Source organism: Rhinolophus sinicus, chromosome 14, assembly GCF_057876585.1.
Source record: "Rhinolophus sinicus isolate RSI-liver-muscle chromosome 14, RSI-T2T, whole genome shotgun sequence".
Classification (NCBI taxonomy): Eukaryota; Metazoa; Chordata; class Mammalia; order Chiroptera; family Rhinolophidae; genus Rhinolophus; species Rhinolophus sinicus.
The window spans coordinates 103,047,821-103,074,601 of record NC_142514.1 but is presented as its reverse complement, the minus strand read 5'-3'; the positions used below and the strand labels follow the sequence as shown (position 1 = coordinate 103,074,601).

At 46.9% G+C, this 26,781-nt stretch overlaps 2 protein-coding genes across 4 annotated transcripts in view; both read right to left on the bottom strand.

The window, feature by feature from the left end:
* Positions 1 to 704: 704 nt before the first annotated feature.
* On the bottom strand, positions 705 to 2,760 carry APOA1 (apolipoprotein A1). The gene is made up of 4 exons (XM_019713603.3): positions 2,675 to 2,760; positions 2,394 to 2,446; positions 2,049 to 2,202; positions 705 to 1,404 (listed from the first exon to the last, which is right to left on the bottom strand). The coding sequence occupies exons 2-4, from the start codon at positions 2,434 to 2,436 to the stop codon at positions 816 to 818; spliced, it is 786 nt and encodes a 261-aa protein (XP_019569162.2). The 5' UTR covers positions 2,437 to 2,446; positions 2,675 to 2,760; the 3' UTR covers positions 705 to 815.
* Positions 2,761 to 8,178: 5,418 nt separating this feature from the next.
* Positions 8,179 to 26,781, bottom strand: part of SIK3 (SIK family kinase 3) — a 244,954-nt gene continuing 226,351 nt past the window's right edge. For 2 of the 3 annotated variants that reach the window (XM_019713625.3, XM_019713626.3), the window contains 6 exons: positions 26,236 to 26,575; positions 24,736 to 25,619; positions 13,753 to 13,916; positions 12,664 to 12,796; positions 11,608 to 11,777; positions 8,179 to 10,429 (listed from right to left, as the gene is read on the bottom strand). In XM_019713625.3, coding sequence (XP_019569184.3) covers positions 11,620 to 11,777; positions 12,664 to 12,796; positions 13,753 to 13,916; positions 24,736 to 25,619; positions 26,236 to 26,575 — 1,679 coding nt within the window. In that variant the 3' untranslated portion in view covers positions 8,179 to 10,429; positions 11,608 to 11,619. The remainder of the gene's footprint in view (positions 10,430 to 11,607; positions 11,778 to 12,663; positions 12,797 to 13,752; positions 13,917 to 24,735; positions 25,620 to 26,235; positions 26,576 to 26,781) is intronic. The other variant, XR_012497380.2, reaches the window with a different exon arrangement.

Genomic DNA, 26,781 nt, shown 5'->3' with positions numbered 1-26,781 from the left:
CTTGCACAGCCCTGCCTGAGGACACAGTGGCTGTTTCAGGGGTAGGGTGGGATTGTGAGGAGTGGCAGACTGCCCTTGTGAAAAAAAGAAAAGGGAAGCATTTGTTTAAGTGTTGTTGAATTAATAAAGGAGGAAGGAGCAAGGCCCAAACTCTTCATTTGAACCTGCCCAAATCCTTGAAGTCCCAATGGCTCCCTGAGGCTCTCCCCAGACTGCCCAGAGCCAGAGGGCTGGGAGAGGCTCCTGTCCTCTGCCCAAGGGAGCACCTCTGCAGACAGGGAACCCACTTCTCTCAGCAAAGCCAACCTGCCTCCTTGCCCTGTTCAGACAGGGCTGCAGTACTGATTGTTTGAAGTTCTTTCAGGGCACCTAACATTGAATTATCTATCGCTTTGCCTGGTCCTTCCTGCTCCCCCTAGAAGGCGTCTCATACTACCTCACTCCTAAGCAGCCAGGGTCCAGCAGCCCCTCTGACATTAAGACCCTGAGAGGCCTAGGTTCTGAACTGAAGAGCTCCGACTGGAAAATTAACGGGGCAGTCCCTGCCCTCTGGTCAAGGGCCCCTGCGGGGGTTCCCCAGACGTCCCCTCCAGCGGCCCTCACCCCGCCCCCATTTTCCCAAGACAGAATTTTATTTTGGAGAACTTTTTATTGTTTAAAAATCATAATCGAAGCTTCAAAAAACATACAACCCAACACATACGTCCCGCTTTGGAAACGTTTATTCTAAGAAACCGAGCGATGGGAAGGGGTACCCGAAGAGAGGGCCCCTCGGGTCCTGGGGCCAGGAGGAGTCCCAGGGAGCACAGGGTGTCTCACTGGGGGGTTAGCTTCTTGGTGACCTCTTCGACGCTGACCTTGAAGGCCTCCCAGAAGGGCAGCAGGCCCTGGCGGAGGTCCTCCAGTGCGGGCTTGACCGTCTTGCCCAGCTCTTCCAGCCGCTTGCTGGCCTTGCTGTGGTAATCAGACAGGGTGGCGCTGCTGTCCTTGAGCTCCTGCAGCCGGGTGGCCAGGCGCCCGCGCAGCTCGTCGCTGTAAGGCGCCAGCTTCAGGCGCCACGCGTTCACTTGGCTGCGCGCGAGGTCGCGCAGTTCCTCGCCCAGCGGGCTCAGCTTCTCCTGCAGGCCCTGCAGCCCCCGGCGCGCGCCGGCGCGGAGCTCCTCGCCCAGCGGGCTCACCTTCTGGCGGTAGTACTCCACCTCCTCGTGCCACTTCTTCTGGAAGTCGTCCAGGTACGGCTGCGCCTTCTTCTTCACCTCCTCCAGATCTTTGCTCATCTCCTGCCTCAGCACCTCTGTCTCCTTTTCCAGGGTGTCCCAGAACTCCTGGGGAACCAGGCCCAGATGTTCGCGCACTTTGGTGACCGCGGTGCTCAAACTGCCCAAGTTGTCCAGGAGTTTCAGGCTGGAGGGGCGGAGAGAGAGGGCCTCAGGGGGGACCTCCTGGGCACCCTGGACACCCCCGGAGCCGCAGGCTCAGTGCCTCAGCTTACTTGTGGCGGGACCTGGGCAAAACTTGTCCCGGAACGTGCAGTAGCTGTGGGTCCGACCGGGCCTGGCTTTTCCCCCACACTGTCGCTCCCAACGCATCCGCAGTCTCCCCCCACCCGCCACCACATCCCATTGTATAGATGGACTGAAGAGCTAGTGAGAGACAGCTGGATTTTCTGTCCAGTCTTGTCTGCCCCCAAAGCTGGGCCATTTAAGGACCTCATCTCTATGCTTTCAGACCATTCTCCTCTCTGAAGACAGCCATCCCTGTTGCTAAGTAGCAGCAGAGAAGGAAGTTAAGAATGGGAAGGGGTTTGCTGCACTTGCAGGCAGAATGTGGTGCTGAGATTACTAACCAGGCAGTGCTGGTCTGTTGCTTGTTAGGAGGCTGTGACCCAGCTTGCGAATTGCATTCCTGTTTCTCCATCCAGGCCTTCTATGGGGCCCATCAAATAGCAGGTGAGGATTCGGCCAGTCTGGCTACATCTTCCCACAGGTCTCTCTGTTCCCTAGACCAGCAGCCCCTGCCCCGTCCCAGGCCCCAGGCTGGGTCCTTACTTTAGCTGTTTACCCAAAGCGGACTCTTCAAACTGGGCCACAAACTCTATGCCGCCTTCTTTGATTGAGTCCACATACACGGTGGCTAAATCCTTCACTCGATCCCATTGTGACTGAGCTTCGTCTTGCTGCCAGAAATGCCGAGCCTGGCTCCCTGGGGGTGAGAGGGGAAACTCAGATCAGTCCCGCTCTGGGTCAGAATCTGAGCTGAAAGGCCAGGCTTGGAGGCAGCAGAGAGGGGGCTGGTGAGAGATTCTGCTCCCTGTGCCCAGGAGGGTAGACCACAGGGGTTTGGGGAGAAGGACTCCCCGGATGACTGGCTTCCTAGGTTAGGGGGGCACCTACCCGTGAGGAAGAGCGCAGCCAAGGTCAGCACCACGGCTTTCATCCTGGGTGACCTGGAGGAGAAGAGGGGACTGTATGAGCGGGTGGGCCTCTGGCATGGAGGAGCTCTGTGTTCCCCCACACATTCCAGGCAGGGGAAGAGGAGGAAGGTTACAGAGAAGGCCTCACGTATCCAGAGCCCCAGCATGGGGCAGAGTCTAGAGCCAAGATCCCAGAGCCTGAGCCTCCAATGCCTAGAGCTGGGGAAGCCAGAGGAACCTGGGGCCGGCAGCAGCGCTTACCTGGAGCAGCACTTCAGCAGTGGCTGTGCCGCAGTGCTCCCCTGGCCTATTTATGTCTCCAGCAGGGGCCGGGCTGGGAGGCTGATTAGCCCAGCCCCGGCCTTGCTGCTCCTCACTGGTCCCAGCAGCGATGTGGAACTTAAGAGTTCAAGGATCAGCTCTGCCCCTGGAGCCCGGCAAATAGAGTGGGCAAACAGGAAGCCGTGGGGGCTGCAGCGCCAGGGATCAAGGGTTCAGGACGGTGTGGGAGCGGGTGGTTGCAGGCACGCAGGACCGCAAGGGTGGGGGTTAGCTGAACCCATCCCCTTCTCTATGGAGGGAAGTGAGTCCCCACCATTGTTCATTGTGCCTCACAGCTGGGGAGAGGAGAGGGAAGGAAGGAAAATCCACAAGCTGGCCTGGAGGGCAGGCACTCCTCAGGAGATGCTCCCCTCACATTCCAGGGAGATGACTTCACATGCACCCCACCCCTCCCCTCCAAGGGCAAGACCCCCACCAGCACTCTGTCAGAATCCTTTTTTTTTTTCCAAAGGGAAGCATTTTTTTCTTTTATATTTTATTGGGGAAGGGGAACAGGACTTTACTGGGGCACAGTGTGTACTTCTAGGACTTTTCCAAGTCAAGTTGTTGTCCTTTCAATCTTAGTTGTGGAGGGTGCCGGTCTGCTTCAAGTTGTTGTCCTTTCAGTCTTAGTTGTGGAGGGCGCAGCTCGGCTCCAGGTCCAGTTGCTGTTTCTAGTTGCAGGGGGCACAACCCACCGTCCCTTGGAGGGAGTTGAACAGGCAATCTTTGTGGCTGAGAGGACGCTCCAACCAACTGAGCCATCTGGGAGCTCAGCGGCAGCTCAGCTTAAGGTGCGGTGTTCAATCTTACTTGCAGGGGGTGGAGTCCACCATCCCTTGCGGGAGTCGAGGAGTTGAACCGGCAATCTTGTGGTTGAGAGCCTGCACTCCAACCAACTGAGCCATCTGGCCACCCAGGAGCTGAGCGGCAGCTCATTGACTTCATTCTAGTTGCGGAGGGCGCAGCTCGCTGGTCCATGTGGGAATCGAACCTGCAGCCCCATTACCCAGAGCTCACGCTGTAACCAACTGAGCCACCTGTCCGCCCCGTCAGAATCTTTTAATTTTGTCATGTGAACATCTTACCTACTGCCCCCCACCCAAACCCTACCATCTATCATGACCAGCACTTCAAAAAAGGAAAGATTTTTTAACACTAAAATAGGGCATAATCTTGGAATAAAGGACACTTAAATTGAATACATATATCTTTGTGTGGTTCATATTTATATTTGATAACGTACAGGTGAGAATGGATGCCAGCCCTCATGTATCACTGCAGTGGGGGGAAGACCTCTGGTCCAGGAGGTAGCAGGAGAACAGCTTTCTCATTTCATTTTACCTCCAACTTGCAAAATCCTGAAGGAGGATGGTGAGCCAGTTATGTAATCTCTCTGAGCCTTGGTTTTCTGTCAGTAAAATGGAGACAAGAATGGTGGGGGTTGTTGGAGGCCCCCATGAGATCCTGTGAATGTAAAGTGCTGTGTGTTCGTTGGTGTTTGCAGCACCAGTTTGTAAGGTTTCTCCTGAAAGGCCCAGGATCTCCAACACCAGCTCACTGACAGGACTTAAGTCATGGAACCTCTGAATGTCCAAGCTGAGAGGAACTTTGAGATCAACTACTCCAGTCTCCCCCAACCCCTCCCATCTTACAGATGAGGAAACTGGAGACAGTGAAAGGAATTGGCCCAGTGTCTCTCTTCTTCCAGGGAGGGAGCTGGAGAAAGGACTGGATTTAAAGAACCAAGGTCTCTGGACTTGGAAACCCAGGCAGAAATGTGCCCTGCACACATCTGCCTAAGAAACTCCCTCATATTCTAAACACTAGCCTGATGCCAATGTGTGCCAGGCCCAATGTCACATCACAAGAATCCTTAAATATACAAAAGGGAGGGAGGAGAGGCAGAGTTGGAAAAAGAGATGAGAGGACGGAAGCAGAGGTCAGAATGGTGTGATTGCTGGAAGGGGGCCATAGCCAAGGAATGTGGGCAGCCTCTAGAAGTTGAAAGAGGCAACGAAACGGATGTCCCCCTAGAGCAGGGGTGTCCAAACTTTTTTCAACTTTTTTCACCAAGGGCCATATGCGGTAAAATACACAAACAGCCGGGCCACTCACTCGAGGTGAAGTACGTATTGCCTCACCTGGTTTATTTAAGTAAACTAAATATATTTTTGGAATTTGCTGCAGGCCAATTAACAATGGATCATGGGCCGCAGTTTGGACACCCCTGCCCTAGAGCCTCCAGAAGAAACAGTTTTGCCGACACCATGATTTCAGCCTTGTATGACCCATTTTGGACTTTGACTTGCAGAACTGTACTGTCAGATAATAAATGCGTGGTGTTCTAAGCACTAAATATGAACATGTATGGCAAAGCTGAAAGGTACCTGGCACTTAGTAAACAACAACTGTTCTGTGTCCCCGAATTCGTTTCTGGTATTTTATCCCCTTGCTCCCACTGATCAAACTTACATGGTCGGACCAGAGCTGAGACCTTGGCTTCAGGCAGCAGACGTGGGGGAAGGCAGGGCATCGCATTTTCTCTATGTGGCCCTGTGTTGCGGGATCTCTGTTCCAAGACCGACCCAGCCCCACAGGCCTGTGGGACTACAGCCTCAGCAGATGCCTGGGCTGCCAGCTGGCCAGCTGGCCAGCCCAGCTTTTAACCTGTTTGGAGAGTGAGAGGGAGGCCAGTCCCCTGCTGGGTCAGTTCACATGGGTGCCTCAGGCAGAGATTTTTGGGGGTAGAGCTCTTCCCAGCCAGCATATGGGGGCTCCCAGAAGGTTATAGGTTGGACTCCAAGCTACTTGCCACTGTTTTACCTTCCTCTTTGGTTTATTACTGAAACGATTATTATGGCTAAAATTAGTATCCTATTTGCACAGTTCTTTTGTGGCCACAGCACTTTCATGATTAACTTAGTATGTCCCTGTAAGGCTGGCAGGCCAGATAGTCTCTTTGTTATTCTGTCTGTTAAGAAGACCGCAGCTCAGAGCAGCCAAGAGCTGCCCTGCATCTGTCAGCCATTAGTATTTGGTGTTGGTAGGACTGGGAATCAGGCCTGGCTTCTATGTCTTTGATGGTTGGTTGCCTGTTGCCCACCAGCAGCAGGGCCTCATAGCCCTTGTACTCTGCTCAGAAATTCTCACCGTCCTGGCTCCGGGGTTTCAAGGCACTGGACTGCGAAGTGCTGTCTGACAGCATCTTACTGAGCAGGAAGTTTCCTTTTTAAATAAACTTATTCAATAGTGTGTCTATTTCATTTCACTGTAAGATATTTGGCGTAAACTAGCCCAAGCCCCTAATTTCTAATATTTTGGAGAGAAAGGGCTCTTTCTGGACAGAGACCTACGGGAAATACAACCACCGCCAACAAACTGGGCACATTTCAGAATCAGACTTGGGGGCCAGCCAGTCATTGTTAGAGGCATCAAGTGCCCATGGATTTGACTATCATGTTTCCGCGAAAACAAAACCTGGCTGGACAATCAGCTCTAATGTGTCTTTTGGAGCAAAAATTAATATAAGACTGGGTATAATACCGGGTTTATTTTACTTATAGTAAAATAAGACCCAGTCTTATGTAAGACCGGGTCTAATATATGTAATGTAATATATATAACATATAATATTAATATAATAATACCAAGTCTTATTTTACTATAAGACTGGGTCTTATATTAATTTTTGCTCCAAAAGATGCATTAGAGTTGATTGTCCGACTAGGTCTTATTTTCGGAGAAACATGGTAGCTGTTTAGTGGGTGCAGGGCCCACCAATGTAGGCCCTTTGTCCTACCACACACTCTTCTGATCTTAGGAGTCTCCAGAATGACTGTTTCTGAAGTAGGCCACCAAGTGGCTGGCCCTGGGTTCCCTGACACACGCGGGAGTACTACTAGCTGACTGCAGGGGCGGATTTTGCTCATTTCACAATTTATGTCCTTATGTCATACTGGTCAGTCTGCACGGGGAGGACTCTGTCCCCTGCTAGGCCTGGCACATAACAGACACTCAACAAATATTTGTTCAGTCAATGACACTGGCACGCTAAAGGAAGGTTCACCAGGATGGTAAAAGGGTCATCTGAAGGAACAGGCTTCGGGAGGAGATTCAAGAAACTCGAGCATTTGGCCTTGTCATGGCCCCTGCTCAAAACATGAGAGCATGTGGTGGGTCAGGATGGGGTTGGGGAGGTTTGGACTGAGCAGGGGAGAGAAGAGCCCCCTCGCAGCGTTTCCTCTTTGGCAATTTTGTTTCAGCTCTTGGTGGCAGCCCAAATTTAGACCGTAGGGCAGGGCATTGTAACCAACCACATGCAAGATTCTCTCCTGCCCTCCTGCTTAGGAGATAAAGTGATGAGAGCTCATCTGTGAACAGCAGGAGTAGAGGCCTGGCTTCTTGGGAGGCACACCAGCCTTCCAAATTCTTGATTTTTGCAGTTGGAGTGGGGTGGAGGTTACTACAAAGTCAGAAAGACCAGTAAGGATCTGTCAGCACACCTTCTATTTTGTAGAGCTCAGATCTCCAGGTGTACATCCAGGAGGCAATGTCCTGACTCCTCTGTGTTTATCCCAAAAGCACCCTGGCTGACTGACTTCAGGAGGGAGTGGCATCTGTTACAAAAGGGTCTCACATGTTGGGAGGCATCTAGTGAAATCGCTGTTTGGTGTCAGAGACATTCACCCAGACTTCCATGGGATTGTGTATAGACAGAAGACTTCTGGAAGACATCTTGAGAAGGCTCTTTTCTGTTCTACAGGCCCACCGTGACTTTCTAATCCACCATGGGCTCGAAAAAGCTTTTGTAAGTTCCTTCCTCTCATTCTTCTTTCTACAAATTCAGTATTTCCAGCTTCAATAATCTCTTCATAGAAGACTTTCAATCAGCTGACTCTTAGCCATGCTTGGGACCGTGCTGGAAATTCTACCCTGCCCTTGGGAGTCCAGGGGTGGGGAAAAAGGGAAAGTTATAGGAAGTTCCCTTTCCATCCTAACACTGCGCCGATTGACGTCACCTCATAAAGGCCCAGCCTTTAGGCCCCAGGTCTTTGATGACCTCCTTCTACTCCTTCAAAAGCACCCTCTTAAGGAATCTGTTTTCCGCCTTACTCAGCAAACTCCAATGCTCATTTCTGAGGCGGCAGAGTCCAAACTGGGTGCATGGGGCCACAGTGTGGAGCTGAGTTCAGGCCTCCAGAGCATGCCAGTTTTACAAGGTGGGGTGAGCACGCACTGCTCCAAGCTCTACCCTACGCTTGCTGGACTTCTTCAGTCTCCACCTGCCTGCTGCTTCTCCCAACTAGACTCTGAACCACAAGGAAAATAATGTAGCAACATAAGACGGTAATCAGGTTTTTATTTTCACAATCCCCCTACTTTCCACTTAAGTACTAAGTTTTAAGTGCCCACAAAAAAGGGACGAAAGGCCTTACTGCAACTTGGGTCTGGAGATTTTTTAATCCTTTTTTAGTTCAACATAAATGAGAAAGAAAAAATACTTCTGACATTTTCAAAGAACAGAAATAGGAAAGTATATTCATATACATTCAACATATACTGTGCATATTGGTTACTACAATACAAAGCAATGATTTTTTTAAAGTGTAGTTCGCAAGATGGCACGGTTAATAGGCTCACTGGCTTCCATCTGGGTGGTCACTGGAGGGTGGCAGTCTGCTCTCCCATCAATTCAGTCCCATGTAAACAGAACAGGCTGGGGTGGAGGTGCAGTCAGGGGCACTGGAGTTGGAAGGAGCCTAGAGAAGTCAAACAGTAGTTGTTCAGGCTTTCTAGGTAGCCTCCTTCTGGTGAGTAACTGGTGGCACCACCAAGCGGCGGGAGACTGGGGACCATGGAAACATGGGACGTATCCCAAGAAAGGCTCTTGCACTGCAGAAATCCATCGAGGGATACTGGCTCCAGGAGCTGAGCTGCCAATATCAGTGAGAAGGACAAGCTGCATGGGGATCCTGTCAGCAACAACAGGATGGCCATGGTGGGCACCCGCTTTCTTCTGTGCAAATTCAAGATGAAAGACTAGGAGGGGGCTGGGGACCATTAACTCTCCTTCCTCAGAAAAAAGGATCAAGAGTCACAATATTTAACATCTCTTTCTGGTTTTGAAGATCAAAGGCGACAACCAGATCCTTTGTCAGCCCCCAGCCAGCAGAGAAGACTTTGGTTTCTAATAGTGAAGAAAAATAAAGATAATGACAGAAACAATAGCTATTGCATATGCTCTGCTTCAACTAGGGAAAGGAGACCACTACATCTGTCACCAGCACGAGAACTGCTCACAATTACAATGTCTAAATAAAATACTTTGAACAAAAGGTGCAAGTCACAATTCAAATAGAACAGAATCTGGTTAAACATTTCTCTTTTAAACAAAAATTTCTTTTGTTTTTATTTATTAATAATAATAACAATAACAATTATATCAACATTTACCAAAAATAATTCCTACATGATCAAGAATTAAAAGAGGGGCTGAGGATGCCCAGGGAGGAGGAGAAGGTAGGAAGGAGGCAAGGCCCAGACCACCTCCTAGTCTTCTTGCCTATGACAAAGAGGCTGAAAGGGAAAAGTGTGTGTGTGTGTAAAATAGGGAGAAACAATCCTTTTTCTAGCACAACATAAAATGAGAATGTAAGTTGACACAAAAGCATAGTATACCCCTGTTGGGTCTTCAGTCCATGGGTAGAATCACCAGGATGGTAAAGGCAACCAACTTTCCAGGCTACAGGAGGGGAACTGAGTTATACACCACAGAAAAGGCTCACAGTGAGACATTCTAACCGACACCCCATCAACATCAGGTCACACTCTGTCTCCACGCTAGCATTCTGATATGATCTTGGCTGGACCAGACATGCATTTCAGTGGATCCCAGCAGTAGAGATGTCCCCAGGTTCCAAGCTTGGGGCTTCTCCTTTTGCACTCCAAGTGCCAAAGGCCATCACCCCTTACTTTCTCTCTTTCCCCAGCAACTAGAATTTCAGAGGATGTTATCTTTCAGTTTTTGCTTCTATGGAAGAGCAATGCAGAGGACTCAAGGGTGCTCTGTGGATGGAGGCTGGGGAGGGGAGTGGCTGTCTCCCTGGCCTCTGTACTCCAACTGCTTTGCTTGTCTGTCTCAAAAAAACGAAAGGGGAGGTGGGGGCGGGGGGGGGGAGGGGGGGAGAGAGAGGGAGAGGGAGAGAGAGAGAGAGAGAGAGAGAGAGAGAGAGAGAGAGAGAGAGAGAGAGAGAGAGAGAGGAGAGAGGAGGCAAAGTAAAAAACAAAACAAAGAAACACCTCAAAAAGAATACCAAAAAAAAAAAAACCCACACACACAAAAAACAAAAGGAAAACAACAAAAAAACACAAAATCAAAACAAAAAACAATAAACCCCCCCCCAAACCCCAAAACCAAAACCAAACCAAACCACCAACTGAAATTTACCAAATACACTTTTACAAAAGGTGGCGAACATGAATTTCCTGTTTATTTCCTTGGTGATTTGGTCAAACAAGCAAACATGGCAAAAACGCCCACAGAACCCAAAAGAACAGCATACTGATGAACCAAAAGTCACGAAAGGAGCCACGACATTTTGGGTGGAGAGAAACACAATGGCAATTTGGCGCAATGCTGCCAGATACTGTTGGTTTAAAGTCAACCTTTTCATTCTCGAGCTGTACACAAACCTGCAACAGAACAGACACAGAGAATTAGTTTGAAGAGAGAAAGACTCAAATATTCAATTGAAAACTTAAAAAGAAAAAAAGCAACTGTGTAGTGTAAACCCTGATTTCTTTTTTCTTTTTGTAATGCAAGTGCCTGACTTAAGCTTTGATTGTGGAGGCATCCACTTCAAAGACTATCCTGAATAAACACATTGGCAGCCATACATTAGATAAGAGGCCAGGACGCCTTCCCCCACTGAGCCTCCTTTGTTTTAGAGATTTCGGTTGAGTTCTGTCAACCATTTGGGCTACTTGTTTGTTTTCTCTTCTCCCGCTTTAAATTCCTACATTTAAATGTTTTCAATTCACCAATCAAGAGCGAGCCTGCGAAGCCCCAGGCCCCCACCCTCAATTCCAATAAAAGCAGAACCCCAGGCCTGTGCGTGCTCGCTTGGTCTCCCCTCCCCCCCCCCCCCCAGATCTCCCTGTGTGGCCCCAGGTGTGTTGTGTCATTTCCAGGTCTTGTAAGTAATAAACCTGCATCTTTTCAGTTTCCTGATGGTTATTACTGAAGGGTAGCTTCCAATCATAATAAGAACCACAAGGACTGGTCCAGACACAACAATGGTTATTAATAGGCTGAGACCAGCGAAAAACAGACAGGTTCACTTTACCTCACATTGAGGCTCTAATATGGATTTGCCAGACGGCTTAACTTTGAAATCTTTTCTGTCAGTTTTCAAAGAACTACTACCTACTATGTTCATTTAGGCATTACTCCAGCCAAACTGGGTAATTTACCTGTTTCCTACCACTGGCCTCTGATCACCTACCTAGTCCCCTGTCCAGAATATTCTGCCACTTGCAGCACAGCCTTAAAAATATGGCTGGATGTGTTTTCTTGCTGGGCTTCATCCTACAGGACTGAGTTCAAGGACCACTTCTTTTCCTTATTATCCTGACCAGAGTGCCCGCCCCCCTCCTCTGAAGCTGGCGCTCACTGTCTGTGTCTTATCCCCCATAACTAAACCAAGGGGCAATGGGAAACATGTCTTCTGTATGCCCCTACCCACACCCCAAAACAATTGGCACAGAGCTTAATGACAGCAGGAAGATGCGAAGACCGGAGGGAAGAGCGGCGTTGCCTAGTTCACGTGGAAGGATTCTCCTGGTTCGGCCTTGGCCTGGGTGATACTCACTTTCCGTTTCGTTTACACGCCTGCCTGCTCCATGCTGAAGGAGACCTCGGGGTGCTTGTAGCTGAGCAGTATGTCTGTAATACAGGTCGATGGGTAGCAAGAGGAGTTCAAATGCTGGCTGCCATCAGTCAGGTCTGGGTGCTCGTGACCTCTTAGGTTCTCTTCGCATCCTGTACGACCAGAAAGACCACGTGAGATTTGCATGGAGCTGGTGGGGGAGGTGGGCAAGAGGGAGAGAGGAGGAAGAGAAGTCTGAGCACGGGCGTAGCCTGACTCCCAGCCCTGAATTCCAGCTCACAGCAGGCCCTCAAGGTGTTTAGTGACTGTGGGCTGGGGGGCCAGGATTCCTCCCGTGGTCTCTAAGTGTTCTGCTCTTCCTGTTCCTTTACTGTCAAGCCCTATCAGCAACTGCAGAGTGAGAGAAGACAGAAACTGCTCCTTCAGGAAGACTTTCCTCTTTAAGGGAGAAGACAGGTTTGCTGCTCAGACACACTGATTACTGGTCCTGTGACCTAGGCGTTGTTCTAAGCACTTTAAATTCACTGGGCCAGTTGACGCTCACAGCACAATCTAGGACTGGGCTCTGCTGTTTTGGCCACTTTGCAGGGGGGACGTTGGGGCTCAGAAAGGCTAAGTGCCTTGCCCATGCAGCCTGTAAAGGACAGAGTCAGGATTTACTGCAGGCCTGTGCATTCCGAGGCCTGTGCTTTATATCCATTATGATACCCTCCCTTTTCTCATTCTAAGGAGAGGCAGACATATTGCTGTGGGCACAGTGCCCTCTAATCAGAACAAGAAAAACAGTTATTAAGGAGTATCTTAACAGAGCACTACAAACAGAAATGTGACACCCCTATACTCAACCAGAAGACATGCTCCTTTAAGCACACACATTGGAAGAAAGAGAAGTGGGGAAGGGTTTTGTGTCCAGAACCCCTTGGTGATGTTGTGGCACCCCGTGAAGTCTTTATACAGAAGAGGGAAGCAGTCACTAGTGAAGATGGAAAGGGGGTCTACAGGAAGTTATCTGGGGCGCCCATGTGTAAAGCCCCTTACCTTCACTTTCTCCATCCTGAAACTGCTGGCTCCCCATGAGCGAGGACTGACTGAGAACTGCATCTGACATCCGGGCAGAACTAAGTGCTTTCCCAGCCACAAGACTCATTCCTGGCAAGTTATCCAGCTGCACCTGCAGAAAATGATTAGGAAAGAAGTAAGGATACCAGAGAAAATGCCACTCACAGGTGACCCTTAGAGATAGCTGTTCCCTCTATAAGACCCCAGGCAAGGGCCAGCCTCAGGCACTACTCCCAAGCAGTACCACCCAGACTCCCTTCCCCTACAGTGCCATCTAAAGGGGGATGCTACAACAGTGACACTGGGAAGTTGCCGCAGGTTTCTCCCAGGGAGCAGGTGGGGTGGGGGAGGCCATGCTGAATTTCTCTGCTGGTGGGCAGATGCACTTGACACCTACACAGTCTTCCAAACCAGGTTTCTGACTTATCCCTGTCACCATGAGGAGTCTATCTAGGGTAGTAGAGTCCAGTAGCGCTCTCTGTGAGGACGGAATGTCTTACTGCCCTGCAAATATGGAGCCACTGGCCACCAGAGGCTACTAAGCACTTGAAATGTGACTACTGTGATTGAGGAAATCAACTTTTAATTTTATTGAAATTATACTGAAATTTGAATAGCTACAGGTGCTATTTGCTACTGTATTAGACAGTGCTGCCCGAGGAGTCTACCTGTGGAAAACAAAGTCTTGCTGAGCCAGGTTAGCTCCCTTTATCTGAGTAAGTTTGATGTAGCTGCCAGAAAACTAACTACGAGCCTAAGGGTTCATTTGCTGGGGCTTGAGTTTACACTGGGGGAAAGTTTAGTAACTAAGACTAGAAGGAACAAATGGCAACTACTCTTGATTCCTCAGTCTAAAATTTGGAACATAGATTCCACTAAGATTCTACTGAAGCTGGGCTGGTCCGTGAGGGTGATTCAAAGGCACGCTCCCTTAGTTTACAGAAGTGGTGGACTCTGGTTGAGAAGACAGGAGGAGTGGGTGTTGGTTACCCCACATTACTAAGGTCTGTTTTCAAGGTTGGGACTGGTAGGATCCCACTTTCGAGAAGCAGGAGGGGACCAACATACATAAGCATCGTCACTGTTCTGGATCGTGTGGTGTCTCTGGAGGGTCCGGGGCCTGTGGTGCTCACTGACTGAGGGGCGTATTGGGTACCCAAGTCCATTGTGATCTGGTAGCTCCATTGCTTGTCCTGGAGAACTTCTATCCATGCAGTTCCCTATGACAGACTCTGAGGAGACAGAGCAAAATAGGGTCAGCAGACCTAGAGTTTCCCCTAACACTGTCAATGCCTGTCAAGCAAATGCCTTGCAAGGGACAATGAACAATGGTGAGGACCACATGTGCACTATCTACTAATCCTCAGCCACTGGTGATGCTGCTTAGAGGAGCCTGGACCGTCTGCCATCCCTAAGTCCTACAGCAAACATGAGCCTCTTTTTGAAGGGATCAGACCCTTAGGAGAAAAATCCCATGCATTGGCAGTTGGCTGGATCCCACTGAACCTTTCTTCCTCAGCTCTGTTGACTTGACAGTGCTGTGTTCCCAAACCTAGACGCACATAAGAACATTCCTGGAGCTTTCAGGAACCTCTCTCTAGCCTGGGAGGATGGCCTCCGTTCTGTGGAGGCCTTCTCTCTCCTTCCAGGCTTCCACCTCAGAGAACCACTCCAGTCCTCGCCTCTGCTTCTCAAACTGCTGATCCCAACTCCTTCCATAGCTCCTCTACTCTTCCCATTTCTATCTTTGATCTCTGTCCCCCAACACTTACTTTGGCAATAGCATCTATTTTCACGGCTTCAACTATATTGCCTCTATGTAAAGAACTACTGAAATACTCTATTAAGCTCCAGATCTATAGCGCCAACTATTCACTAGGTATTCTTTTCTGGATATCTAACGAACATCTCACACTCAACATGTCTAGTTACAAGCTCATCAACTCCCCCCGCCCAACCAGTTCCTCTTTCAGAGATCCTTGTTTTGGTGCCTATTTTCCTAACCTGGGTGTGAGTTCACTGGCTCCTTTACTCCTGGATCCCTATAACCCTAAGACTAAAGACTCTACCCCTGTAATGTTGGTCACTTCAGTACCTTTCTTTCCAATCTCACTGTTTCTATTAAAGCCCTAAAACCTATTGTCTGGATTACTACAATAGCCTCTTAGCCATCCCTCTCCCACTAGCCTACGAAGATTCATCTTTCTACAGGGTAGCCCAAACACCTCATTTTCACAACACTTTCCCAGACTATCTTCCCGTGAGTACCTCACACTATTCTCCCCTACATTCTAAGCTCTAGTCAAATGGTACCACTTAACTCTTCCCCACCCATTCACAGTTCAATGCATTTGCTCTCATTGTTCCCGTTCCCTGGACATGCTTGGTTCTTCTATTTCCATTCCTGCCAATCCAAATCAACTCATCCTTCTAAGTCCATCTCAAATGTTATCATCTTTATGAAACTGTCCCTTTCAAACAGAAATAGATCCATTCTTCCTTTAAGTGTTAGAAGACTTTAATGAACTCTGATTACTCTAACATTATTCCTGGTACCACGTTCAATTTGTATTAGACTGTAAATTCTTTGAGGAAAATAATTATATCTTATGCATGTCTATGAGCCTTTAGCGTTCATCCTATACCCAGTAAGTATTTAAGAATTACCTCCTTAACTGAAATAATAAATGTTCTCTTAATATAGGTTAGTATCCTGTCAGAGTCATTCAACTGTATCAACGGGATTTTGGAAAGAAAGAGGAGTTCAAGAAGAATAAATATTTCTTTTTGACCATCTTTGGTCAAGAAAACCAGGGCCACACTGAAGTTGGTAAGATTCTCCTGGTTGCACTTTTGGCTCCAGTCCTTAAGAGCCTGGAACTTGAACATATACCGGGGTGGGGTGCGGGTGCGGGTGGTGGGGGTAGGGTGTGTGTGACAAAGAAAGCTATACTAGTGGACATTTTGGTCAACGTGGCTCAAGCAGTAGTAACTGCAGAAGTCAAATGCGACTTGCGTTCATCTTTTGTTATCAGTATATATTGAATATTACAATTTTAATAGTTTTTTTCTTCTTAAAATGTGTATACATTTTATTGGCACCCTCTGTATTTTGTTTGGTTGGTTGGTTTTTCTGTGTTAAAGCTCCTTAGGTACTATTGGGCCTATTTTCTTTTTTTTGGAACAATTGGTTATTATTTTATTTCAAAAATCTAGGTTATATTTGTACCTCCACTTTACACCAAAATCAATTAAAGGTGGTGAATTAAAGATCTACAACTGAACAGTAAAACTTTCAGAAGATAATATAAAAATATATTTCTGATGTTATGGTAGAAAATTATTTCTATATGATAAATGCAGCAAAACCTTAAAGGAAAAGATTGAGAAAATTGACAATATAAAATTAAGACTTCTCTAAAATAACAGATGGCTTTTAAAAATTGAAAAGACTAGAAGAAGGTATTTGCAAATGCATAGAACCCACAGAGCATTAGTATCCAAAATATATGGTGAAATTCAACAATTCAACTAAAAAGACAAACAAACCAATTACAAATTAAGCAAACTATATAAACAGGAGATTTAAGGAGAGTAAACCTAAATAGCTAATAAAATATGAAGGATGTGATTTAGCACAGATTAAAATAACAATGGGATGTAATTTGACACCTTCATCCTTACCAACGCCCTGAGGGAGTAGTGAGGCACCTTCTCCCACAGCTGATGAGAACATGAATTGTTGCATCACTTGGGAGAGCAATTCAGCAAAAGTAGTCATACTGAATACTCTCACACTTTATGGCTGCACAATGCCCCTTCTGGGTACCTACTCCAGAGTCTAGGACCAGCAGAGATGCTCACACATGTACTCGGTGAGTCACAGAAGCCACAGGGTACAGAGAGACAAGGAAGGCATCAAAGATGGCTCCCCGCATACCCTCTACATGAAGGAGAGAGGCTGGAGCGAGGAGCAGGAGGAAGAGAATCTAGAAGGACTGGAAGAGAGCTGAGAGAATATGCGTCAGAGTTGTCAAAGCCAGAGAATATCAGGAAAGAACAGTCATAAATTATGGCCAATACTGTTCAGTGTGAAGAGGATGGTACCTCCAAAGGATGGATTTATTCATTGGGAAATCCTCAAGGAAAATCTCAAATAGAGTGGTGAGAGCAGTACTAAAGGGATGAACCCCTGGGTATTGAGATGGGACAGGAAGTGGTAGTTTGAATACAGTAATAGGCTTAAGAAGATCCAGGCAGATTATTCAGTAAATTTGGTTGTGAGAGAAGCAGGAAAGTAAGTTATTCTCTTGTGAATATGACAGGATAAAGCAAAAGATTGTTCTGAAGATGTGAGACGAACTGTTTGGAGAGAAATGGAGAGAATAAAGGTGCCATAAGGACAAAAAGAAGGACAAAATGGGATTCACACCTGTGAGATTTCATTTCGACTGCAGAAAAGACTAAAAGGAGTGTTTTTGTGTACTTTCAGCTGGAATTTATGCACATTGAAAAGTTAGGAACCTTTGAGGAAAGAAACGGTAAAAGGTATACAAGTATTTAATAATTATAATTCAAGGACCAGATTGCATTTGAAAATTATATTGTTTATAATGGCACTTGTTTCAAGATTATTTTCTTCTGTTTTTTTGTTTGTTTGTTTGTTTGTTTTTAGTCAGGCCAGGAAATATTTTTACTATAAGGTCTTGGGAACAAGGTGGATGGGAGACTTTTTGTCTAGTCTTCAAAAAAGTTTGGCAACAGTTCAGATTCACCTTATGAAATGTATTATGCAAAACTATGGTATACTTTTGCTCAGGGCAAGGGTTTTGTTTGTTCGCTTTAAAAATCTCTTTTCTCGTCCACTGTTGAGAGAAAATCTGGGAGAAAATTCTGATTGTATTTTCTTTCTGTGACAATTAAAAAAAACAAAAAACAGATACACTCTGGTGGTCTTTTTTTTGGCTTGGACTGAGCTGGTTTACTCAGCTTCAGCTTGGCCTCCTGTGTCGCAGCTACTTCCTCCCTCTGGCCCAACCTGTGCACCCCAGATCTATTGGGCCTATTTTCTGATGAACTGTACCTTGGCGAGACCAGGTTTTTAAAAAGCGTTTAATAGGAAACACAGCCCTAATTCTAACTGTATCATTCCAGTCGCTATTTGAATAATGAAAGAAAAGCATACTGCTTGAGTGTTGGTTAAAGGGTCTCTATGGTCTCCTATAACAGTTAAGGTTAGACCGTGGGTTAGGGGCTGAGGTAGAATGGGAAGGGAGGGGAGCTACCAGATATGCACATTGCTGGTAATGCAAAACATTCCAGAGGAAAATGAGCCGGGGGGGAGGTTCCCAAGTACCAAAGATGAAAGCAAATGAGCAATCTTTTGAAAGTTCTCTGAGCAAAGAGGTTAAAGGAACAGCCAGAAGTCAACTCTTTTGCTCCTGAAAGCTAAAAGCCAGCAAAGAGAGGAAGATAAAAGCCCAGGACCTGCTCTGTTTAGCTCACCCATCTTACCCACGCAGCCCAACTCCTCTCAGTGGGCACAGATTACGTGCTGGCCCCAGGGCCAGACAAAAATCACTGGCAGGAAGTGGTGCAACAGTGGCTTTGTGGGGCAAGGAGTTGGCTCTCTGGTTTGTTTTGCCAAGAAGCAACATGAATAGCTGCTTCTTACTTTTCCAAAATGTTTTCTAATACCTATATTCTCTTCTTTCATAGGTAGCACCATCCATTCAATTCTTTGAGGTTTTCTTTTTTCTGAATTATAGAATTGGATGCAAATCTCATAATCTGCACCTTCTTGTATCCCCAAAGACAAAAATGAGAGCTCTCTTGTTTAAAGATTTTTAAAGGATCATTATCAAACATGAGAAATAGCAAAGCTAACGAATGTATAAGTCCTACTTCTTGACATTTAGTTCCTTCCCACCTCTTCTCGGGGCCTTAATGTGTTTGTTTGAGATGTATGCTAAGTCTCCTCTTTCCCTCTCTCTCTTTGAATGTATTTTTATTCCTGAAGACAGGGTTTCTACAAATCCAAACACCCACCCTCCTCTTGGTCCTGCCTTTGGGAAGGTCACATGGATGCTGTCCTCCTTTGTCTGCTTTCTTCCTGTCCTTCAGGTCTGGTGCCAACACACCTGAAAGCAGCACCAAGGCAGAGCCAGCTATTGCCTGACAAATCATGCGATGAGCCTTCCTGGCCCCCAGCCTGGGGCTCATGAACACAAGCTCGGGGGTCAGGAAGACTTGGGCTTGGATCCTGAGGGCTCTTGGGGGATGGGCTCTTGGGCAAGTTACCTGACTTCCCTGGATCTCAGTCTCTATTTGTACAGCATGACTCACCCTGCAGGTATGGAAAGTGCTTACGAGAGCTTGGAACACTGGAAGAGCTCAGTAAAGACTGGTTTTACTCCAAGTCATTTCAGAGACATTATTGCTGAGGGTATAAGGGCATACGGAGCCAGCTGACAAAAACAAACAAGGAAACTGATTTTATCACAGAACCCAACTTCCAGAATTATGGGGACAATGTGCCCATGTATGAGTGAACAAATGAGTTAATGAAACTTTGATTTCCAGAGAAGAAGCCTTTAAGAGAGATGAATGTAAGTTAAAAACTAGGTGAAAACGGAGTTGGGTAACAAACCAGGGCTCTGTCTGCTCAGGTTTCAATATAATCCATAGGTCAAAGATCTGGAAGGGCTGGCATCTTTTGCGTGGCAGACATGCTCGGAAGGTGTAAAACGGGAGGAGAGAAGACAGAAGAAAGAATGTTAGACAAGGGAACCAGGACACTTGAAGTCACGATCCAGTTCCAATAAATGCAAATGTATGAAATTAGGTGAGCATTTAATCTCTCTTAATCCCTGTTTCTCTCTCTTAAAAATGACAGGTGTTTAGGGGCTCAAACGATAACACATTGAAAGAGTCTCTAATAAATTATAAAGGACTGCACAAGTAAAGTGTGATTTTTTAAGTTAAGAACATTGAATCCTGAGTCTAGAAGTCCTTTGTGATATTTTAAGAGGAGACCTACTGACTAGTTGGGGCTGGGGGGAGGTGTACATAAAGTAACCCACTGACCATAGGGCCTAAAATTCAGGTTCAAATCTTTGGCATCTTATATGTGAATTCAGCAACTACAGGAATTGTCAAGCTCACCGAAGGATATCTAACTAATGGGGACGAGGACTTCTGAGAGCAGCAGTCTCAGGTATTTACCAAAGTGAAGCTGAGCGAGCACAGAGGCGAGGATGATCCTCTGATCATGCAAGAGGAAAAATACACAAACGGACACAATACACACCACCCACCTGCCCAGGGAACTCTGGGGCAGCTTGCGTAACTGTCTGTTGAATCTGTCAATGTTGACTCATCCTTACTTATTTACCGGGTTTTAAGAAAAAAATGAGAGAAATGACATGTGTGCATCGTCCTCGTATAGGTTCTGAGGGGGTAATCCCTCTGTTAGTCATTTTACCCTCTATGTGGTCTGAAGTCCACAACATTGCAGAAGCTGACTGGACTCAGGGAGGAGGATATGGTTTTCTTTACGAGCTCAAGTTGGTAATCTCACTGTGAAACTGGTTATGCTGTTGTACTTATTTATTTGCAAAGTAAAATAAAAAATCCAGTATATGGAACACTACAGACGGAAGATAAACCTTAATTGTACTTCTACAGCAGCAGACAGGGAGATCACAGGCAGCCCAGATGTTACACACCCCTTAGCGAGCTCCTGCTCCATGCCCTGGGAGGGCCTGGCTCCACACTGATTGGAGCAAACAGCCATAAAGGAAACAGATAACCACGAGCGCTGATCTGATGGCATGGAATTTCTCTTCACTAACACCAGTGGTCCCTGTTCACCTACCCTTAAGAAACTTTAGACAGATCGTTCTGGCTCTGTTCTTTATAATCATAGTTATATGTTGCTTAACAACGGAGCTACATTCCGAGAAACGCATCGTTAGGCGACTTTGTTGTACAAACATCACGGCGTGCACTTACACACACCTAGATTACCTAGCCCACTACACACCTGGGCTTATGGTACAGCCTGTTGCTCCTAGGCTACAAACCTGTACAGCACGTTACTGTACTGAATACTGTAGGCAATGGCAATGCATTGTGCTAGGAACCACGACAGCTCTGATGTAACTGGCAATAGATATTTTTTGGCTCCTTTATAATCTTATGGACCGCCATCATATATGTGGTCCACCCCTGACCAAATCGTTGTTATGTGGCACATGACTGTATACTTCTTACAGCACTGGTTAGGCAGCACTTCATGTTAAGGCTGTTGATGAGCTTGCCTTCTTCCCCCCAGTGGGATATAAGCCCTGAGGACAGGTTCTGTAGCTGTTCATCCCTATAACACAGTCGGTGCAACCCACTCATTCAATACATTTTATTGAATTCGCTCTATCAGGAAATATTTTGAGATCATGTGGACCTACACCAAGGTGGAGGTGTCATCAGAGGGAACAGCAGACAAACTCTGTCCAGAGAGATAAACGAGTGTGAGCTTCCCCACTTGCCTGCAAGATGGTGGGGTAAAGTATTATAACCCTTTCTTGGCAAAAGTGACAGCAAATCATCTGATGATTCTTTGGTAATGTAAGACTGTGAGCTGTCAAGTTTTTAAAAGAATAGACAGAATCATGTCATGTTGAAGCAGGAAGATTGTGGAGCCTGACTTTCTATTGTAAAAGGGATCATAAGATAAATGTCCCAGGGTGGATGTGAAAAGAGATGAGTAGCTGAGTCGAAAGCACCACACCTGGAGCAGACTTACTCCCAACATTAATTGCGTTCTCCTTCGCAGAGGGGGCATTTAGCTTAACATCCGTAATTACACAGATGAAGGCTGGAGAGGTTACATGCAGGCCCCCGGTCATAAAGTAAGCTCATGTTGTTTAAGGTAAGGACAGTGGGGATATCCCAGGATAAGAGAAATTGCTTTAAACACACAGACATACATCCCTGGAGGGATTTTAACTCTTGAGCAGCAGGGGGCTTCCTTAGACCATTAGTTTCTCTATTGCATTATATCACTATACTGGATTCTAAACACACATAGTAATAAATTTGCGGCTTTATTCAATGAAAACAATTGTGTATGTTGTTCCAAAAGTCACAAAACAGGAACGGATTTTAGAAAGAGCAGTATTCAAGCAAGAAAATGCAAACTCTGCAGCTAAGTTAAAGGTAAGTTTATAGTAAACTGGGTAGGAAGAAGGAAGAATAATCTCTTACAATACAATGGCAAGCTAAGCAGGGCAGGAGCTAAGACTACAGCTTCTAGAAAAGTTCATACCAAAGATCAGGAAAAAAAGATTTAAGAAAAAAAGAGGACTTTGAGGGGAAGATACCTGCAAAACTGATAATGAGGCAGTGAGGACAGGAGAGTTTTAAGCTTAAGAATACACTTAGGGCTTGATTCTTCCAGTTACCAGAAGAGATGTTTGTAGGGATAATGGCAGTGATGATGAAGATGGTGGGACATGTAAGAAGGTAGGGAGAAGAGAGAGAGAGGAGAGAGGTAACGATAGCAACTCAGCTAGGGGAAGAAGTAGGAGAGATTTGTCAAAATAATCCTAAAATGAAATTTGGGCCTGAAGAGAAGGCCTTGGATTTAAAAAGAAGGGGTATGGATCACTGACAGGACTGCGTATTGATTTACAACTGGCCGGAGAACTGAACAGTGTGCCACTCCTCTCATGGCACACGGCAGCTGGATCGGGGCCATACGCTGGGCTTCAGACAACCTCTGCCCTTAACTCCTCCTAACCCCTCCACGTGCACTCCACTCCAGTGATCTGTCCTCATGATTCTCCCCTAAATCCAAACGGCAAAATCGTCACCTATTAAACCCAACTCAAATGCCACTGACTGCTGGAAACCGACCCCACTCCTCTGATCTCTCCCTCCTCTGGCGCGCCCACACTTGTATCAAACACATTCTGCCTTACTTCCAGTACTGAAATATCAGCAAGCCTGCTGAAAGGTGGGTTCCGCTGACAATGACGGGACACAGGTGAATTGAAGCCCTCCAGCCTTTCGGTACAGAAGAGTCACATCACACATGAGGGAAAAGTGAAGAGAAATGAGAATAATTTTTGAACAAAACCATTTCAAAAGGTGTTTTAATACACGGCAATCCAGGGGAAGTGGGAGAGGGGAGTGTATACAATTTGCTCCAGCTTTGCTCTCTCCTTCATGCCTTGTACACCAAGGACGTGCTCAGGAAGCATCTGCCAGAGTGAAATGAGTAACTCTTGGGTTCAGACGCCACTTACTAGCAGGTGACCTTGGGGGCAAATTACTTAATCTTTGCCTCAGCAGTCTCATTGATAAAACAGGGGCAATAATAAGTTACTACCATATATGGTTTTTGAGAGGATTAAATGAATTTATATATGAATAACATTTGGTGTCTGGTACATGGAAAACACTACAGAAAAGTTAGCTTTTTACAGCAATTATAGTATGCTAACCTTGTGAAAGCTTTCACTCGCACTGGAAGCTTTTCCACATCATCCCACATCTACTAGAATGTTCCTAGCGACAGGAAGCTCTCAGGCTGCTAAGGAGCCTATTCTGGAAAGTTCTTATAAAAGTCTTCCATAGGGGGTCGAAATTTGCTGCAATTTCTCTCCTGAGAAAGAATTGGTTCTGCCCCATAATATGAACTCAGAAAAGTCGAATCCTTTCTTCCATCTGACAGGTATGGTAGTTTTCCTTATTCTCTACCCCCAATCTTAAACATCCCCAGGTCTGTCAGCCATTCCACATATGATCTGGTTCTGAAACTTCCACCATCGTAAAAATACAGCAGCCACCGGTGGACACAACACACCTGACTGGTACAGACCTCTAAGCTGGACGGCACCCAACTGTTCAAAAGCCCAGGATTTAACTGGTGTTTTATGCACCCACGTGTCCCTCCCTATAAGCGCATAACGAGCACAACCTGAAGGCACCAAGTCTCCATCACATAAACTGATTTAGAGCACGGTCTTCTATCCTGCTCTGCGCCATGGGACCTAATTCCCCTAGGAGTGAGTTTTGTGTGTTGACTTTAAAAGTCAGAGCAAGAGATGCAGCTAGCTCCAAGAAGGGAAGGATGGAAGAAATGCTGTTTCAAGGTTGTATATTTTATGGGTGAACTCATTTTTCACGATCTATGGGATGGATATCAGTCCAGATTTTGTCTAAGATGAAGGCTACGATGCGAATGGAACAACATTTCCTGAGTCTAACTCACTGATGGTAATCCTAATCTCCCTCAGAATGAACATGAATGTACACATTCATTAAAAAGACAAAACGGAATGGCCTGGGGCCTCTCCTATGATGCTGTAATAGTCTGCATTTAGTTTATGAATGAAATGATCAAAGTAATAACTCATGTTTATATCGTACTTCCAGATTATCAAACACTTACTTCTTTCTCTTTCACGCTCTCTCACACACATACATTATGAGTAACACAAACACATATATACATGTCTTAATCTTCCCAAATACTCTGTAAAGCACCATTACTCCTCATGCCCTTTTTTCACACACGAGGAAAGAACATGAGGGTTTAAGTGACAAGGTTATCGCATTCATGAGAGAGTCAAGTACAGACCTGAGGTGCTCTGACTTTTGGTCCAATGCTATTTATACTAAATTTTATTTCCTTAGCACTGGTAGCTGACTCTTTTGTATTGCAGAAGTTAAAGTTAGCTATTTTGATGACAGTCAAGGAATTCTGGATTCCAAGAAACCGTGGTATGAACATGAGAAATAGATAATATATTTTACTGACTGTACTATCTGTTAATTTTCTATCACTATCCTTTAATTTTGAAAACAGATCCCTTACCCACCAACACCCAATTCCTACATGCTTCTCCCTCAAAAGGTCCTGAGGGTCTTTTCAGGAATTCTTTTTCTCTTAGGAACACAGAGTACTAGCTGAGAAAAGATAACATTACTAAGTTAATTGAATTGGGGCAGACCGGCCCAGGACTATTACTTTGAAGGGACTCTTACCTCGGCTGGACACCTTATTTCTACTGAATGTAGCAGTTGGCTGATGTCGGTATGGATGTATCCCCAATTCCTGTGCGTGACTCACAGTTCCTAGTAAGGAGTCCGGGTCTCCGGGGGCGCCAGTACTCAAGAGCAGGGGGCTTTCATGGCAACCTTTGGTTGACGTGTTGGAACTCTTCCTGTCTGGAAAGCCATCCTTGGCCCCCTCACATGAGCACTCCTCTTCCATGCTCTCTGAATGCATGAGTGCCGGCTGGTGAGCATACCCGTGGGTTGGGCTGGGTGAGGAAACCTGGGAGATACAGTCTTGCGCCCTGATTTGTAGAAGATGCTGGGGGCTGGTGTGGTGGTACGAGTCAGCATTTTGATATGGTAAAGCCTGGTGCTCTGTCATACTCTGTCCCCCAAGACTGGGAGCCAGACTCCCAGCATCCCCCTGGTTCATATGCCTGAACAATTCTTGGTACTCTTGCTGCTGCTGTTGCTGCTGCTGTTGTCGCTGCTGCTGCTGCCTTTTCATGAGCTGTGCAAACTCTGCTGGGGGCAGCCGAATGTCCGAGTGGCCGGTGAGCGAATGCCGGGGAGAGAGTAGTCCTTGAAGGATGTGGGGTACCTGCTGGTGTCTTGTATAGTCTGGAGGTGTGGGGGACAGCAGGGCCTGCTGTAGTGCTGACGTGGTATAGTGAGAGGGCTGCTGATGTGCACTGGGGGGGAAGCTGGGGAATTGGTCAAGTGGAGGGACTTTCAGGGCTTGGCTTGGGGGGAACCCCACTCCTGTTGAAGGGCTGTAGCTGCTGGGGGAACCCCGCGACTGGTCCGAAAATAGATGGGGGTGTAAATGCCCCTGGTCGTAGTTAGCAGGGGAGAACCGATTCACGTTCAAGCTGCAGACACAAAAAAGAGTGAGTGCCAGGCATTCATGTAATGAGTGTATTATACTCCCCTGGGGAATAGTTACCACTCTGTCCCAGTAGGGAGCCCCAATGATACACGGAACTGTGGTGTGACAGGGGAGACGGGGATGTACGTAGGCATCATCCCAGCTCATCCCTGCACTCACTTGCTCAGTGATGTCCAAGGGATTTAGTGCACTGTGTGTAACAGACCCAGCTCTAGGCTGAAGGTAGCAACATGGCCTATTTTCCATCATCTGAGCTACTAAGAAGCACCAATCTCTTAGAATATGAGTGACAGAGAGGGAAAGAATCCTCAAAGAATAGACAAGGGGAATTGGCATTTTTACCAGCTCCTCTAATAGCCTGTTTCCTTCTTTGTGGACAAACAGTAAGATAGTTTTGTCATTTTCCTCCCGTCTCATTAGCATTTTGATCCTGGTCAATAAATAGGTTTCAAGTTCACCCCAAACCCACGACCCTGATTTTGGAAAAGGATGAAACGATCAGACTCATTCTCCTTCCCATCTCCCCGCTGGCCCTGCTAAGCGGCTTCCTCCCACTGGATCACTGGAATGGATGGATAGGTGACTTCAGGAAGCCTTACCTGTGGGCCTCGGCACTGTCAGCACTCAGCTGCTTGGACAAGGGCCGGTGCCCATAGCTGAAGGAGGCCATCAGGTTGGCACGGTGCTGCATCTGAATCTGACTGGCACTGGGGCTAATGGAAAGACCCCGCCCGGCAGAGCCTGGAGCTGTCCCTGGCATGCTGCTGAGCATGTCAACAGGCTCCTGCACTTGGATGGTCACCTGCTGGGACTGGGTAGGCTGCTGTATGCCCAAGCAGGTTAGTGCCACGCTGGGAGGAGGAGAACAGTTCTCGGGCTGCTGCTGGAAGATTGCACTGCGGGAGGGTAAGCCTTGAAACTGGGAGGGAGATGCCGCACCTGGAGAGAAGGGAACATCAGTGACCAAATGCCCAGGTTGCTTGCCAGCTGGAAGCAATGGGCGCCAACGAGGACACTCAAACTAGATACCATGTAGAGCAGTGCTTCTCAACTTTAGCTCATCTGGAGGACTTTTTAAAACACAGATTCACGGGCCCTACCCACAGAATTCTGCTTCAGTAGGTTTGGGTGGGGCCCCAAGGATT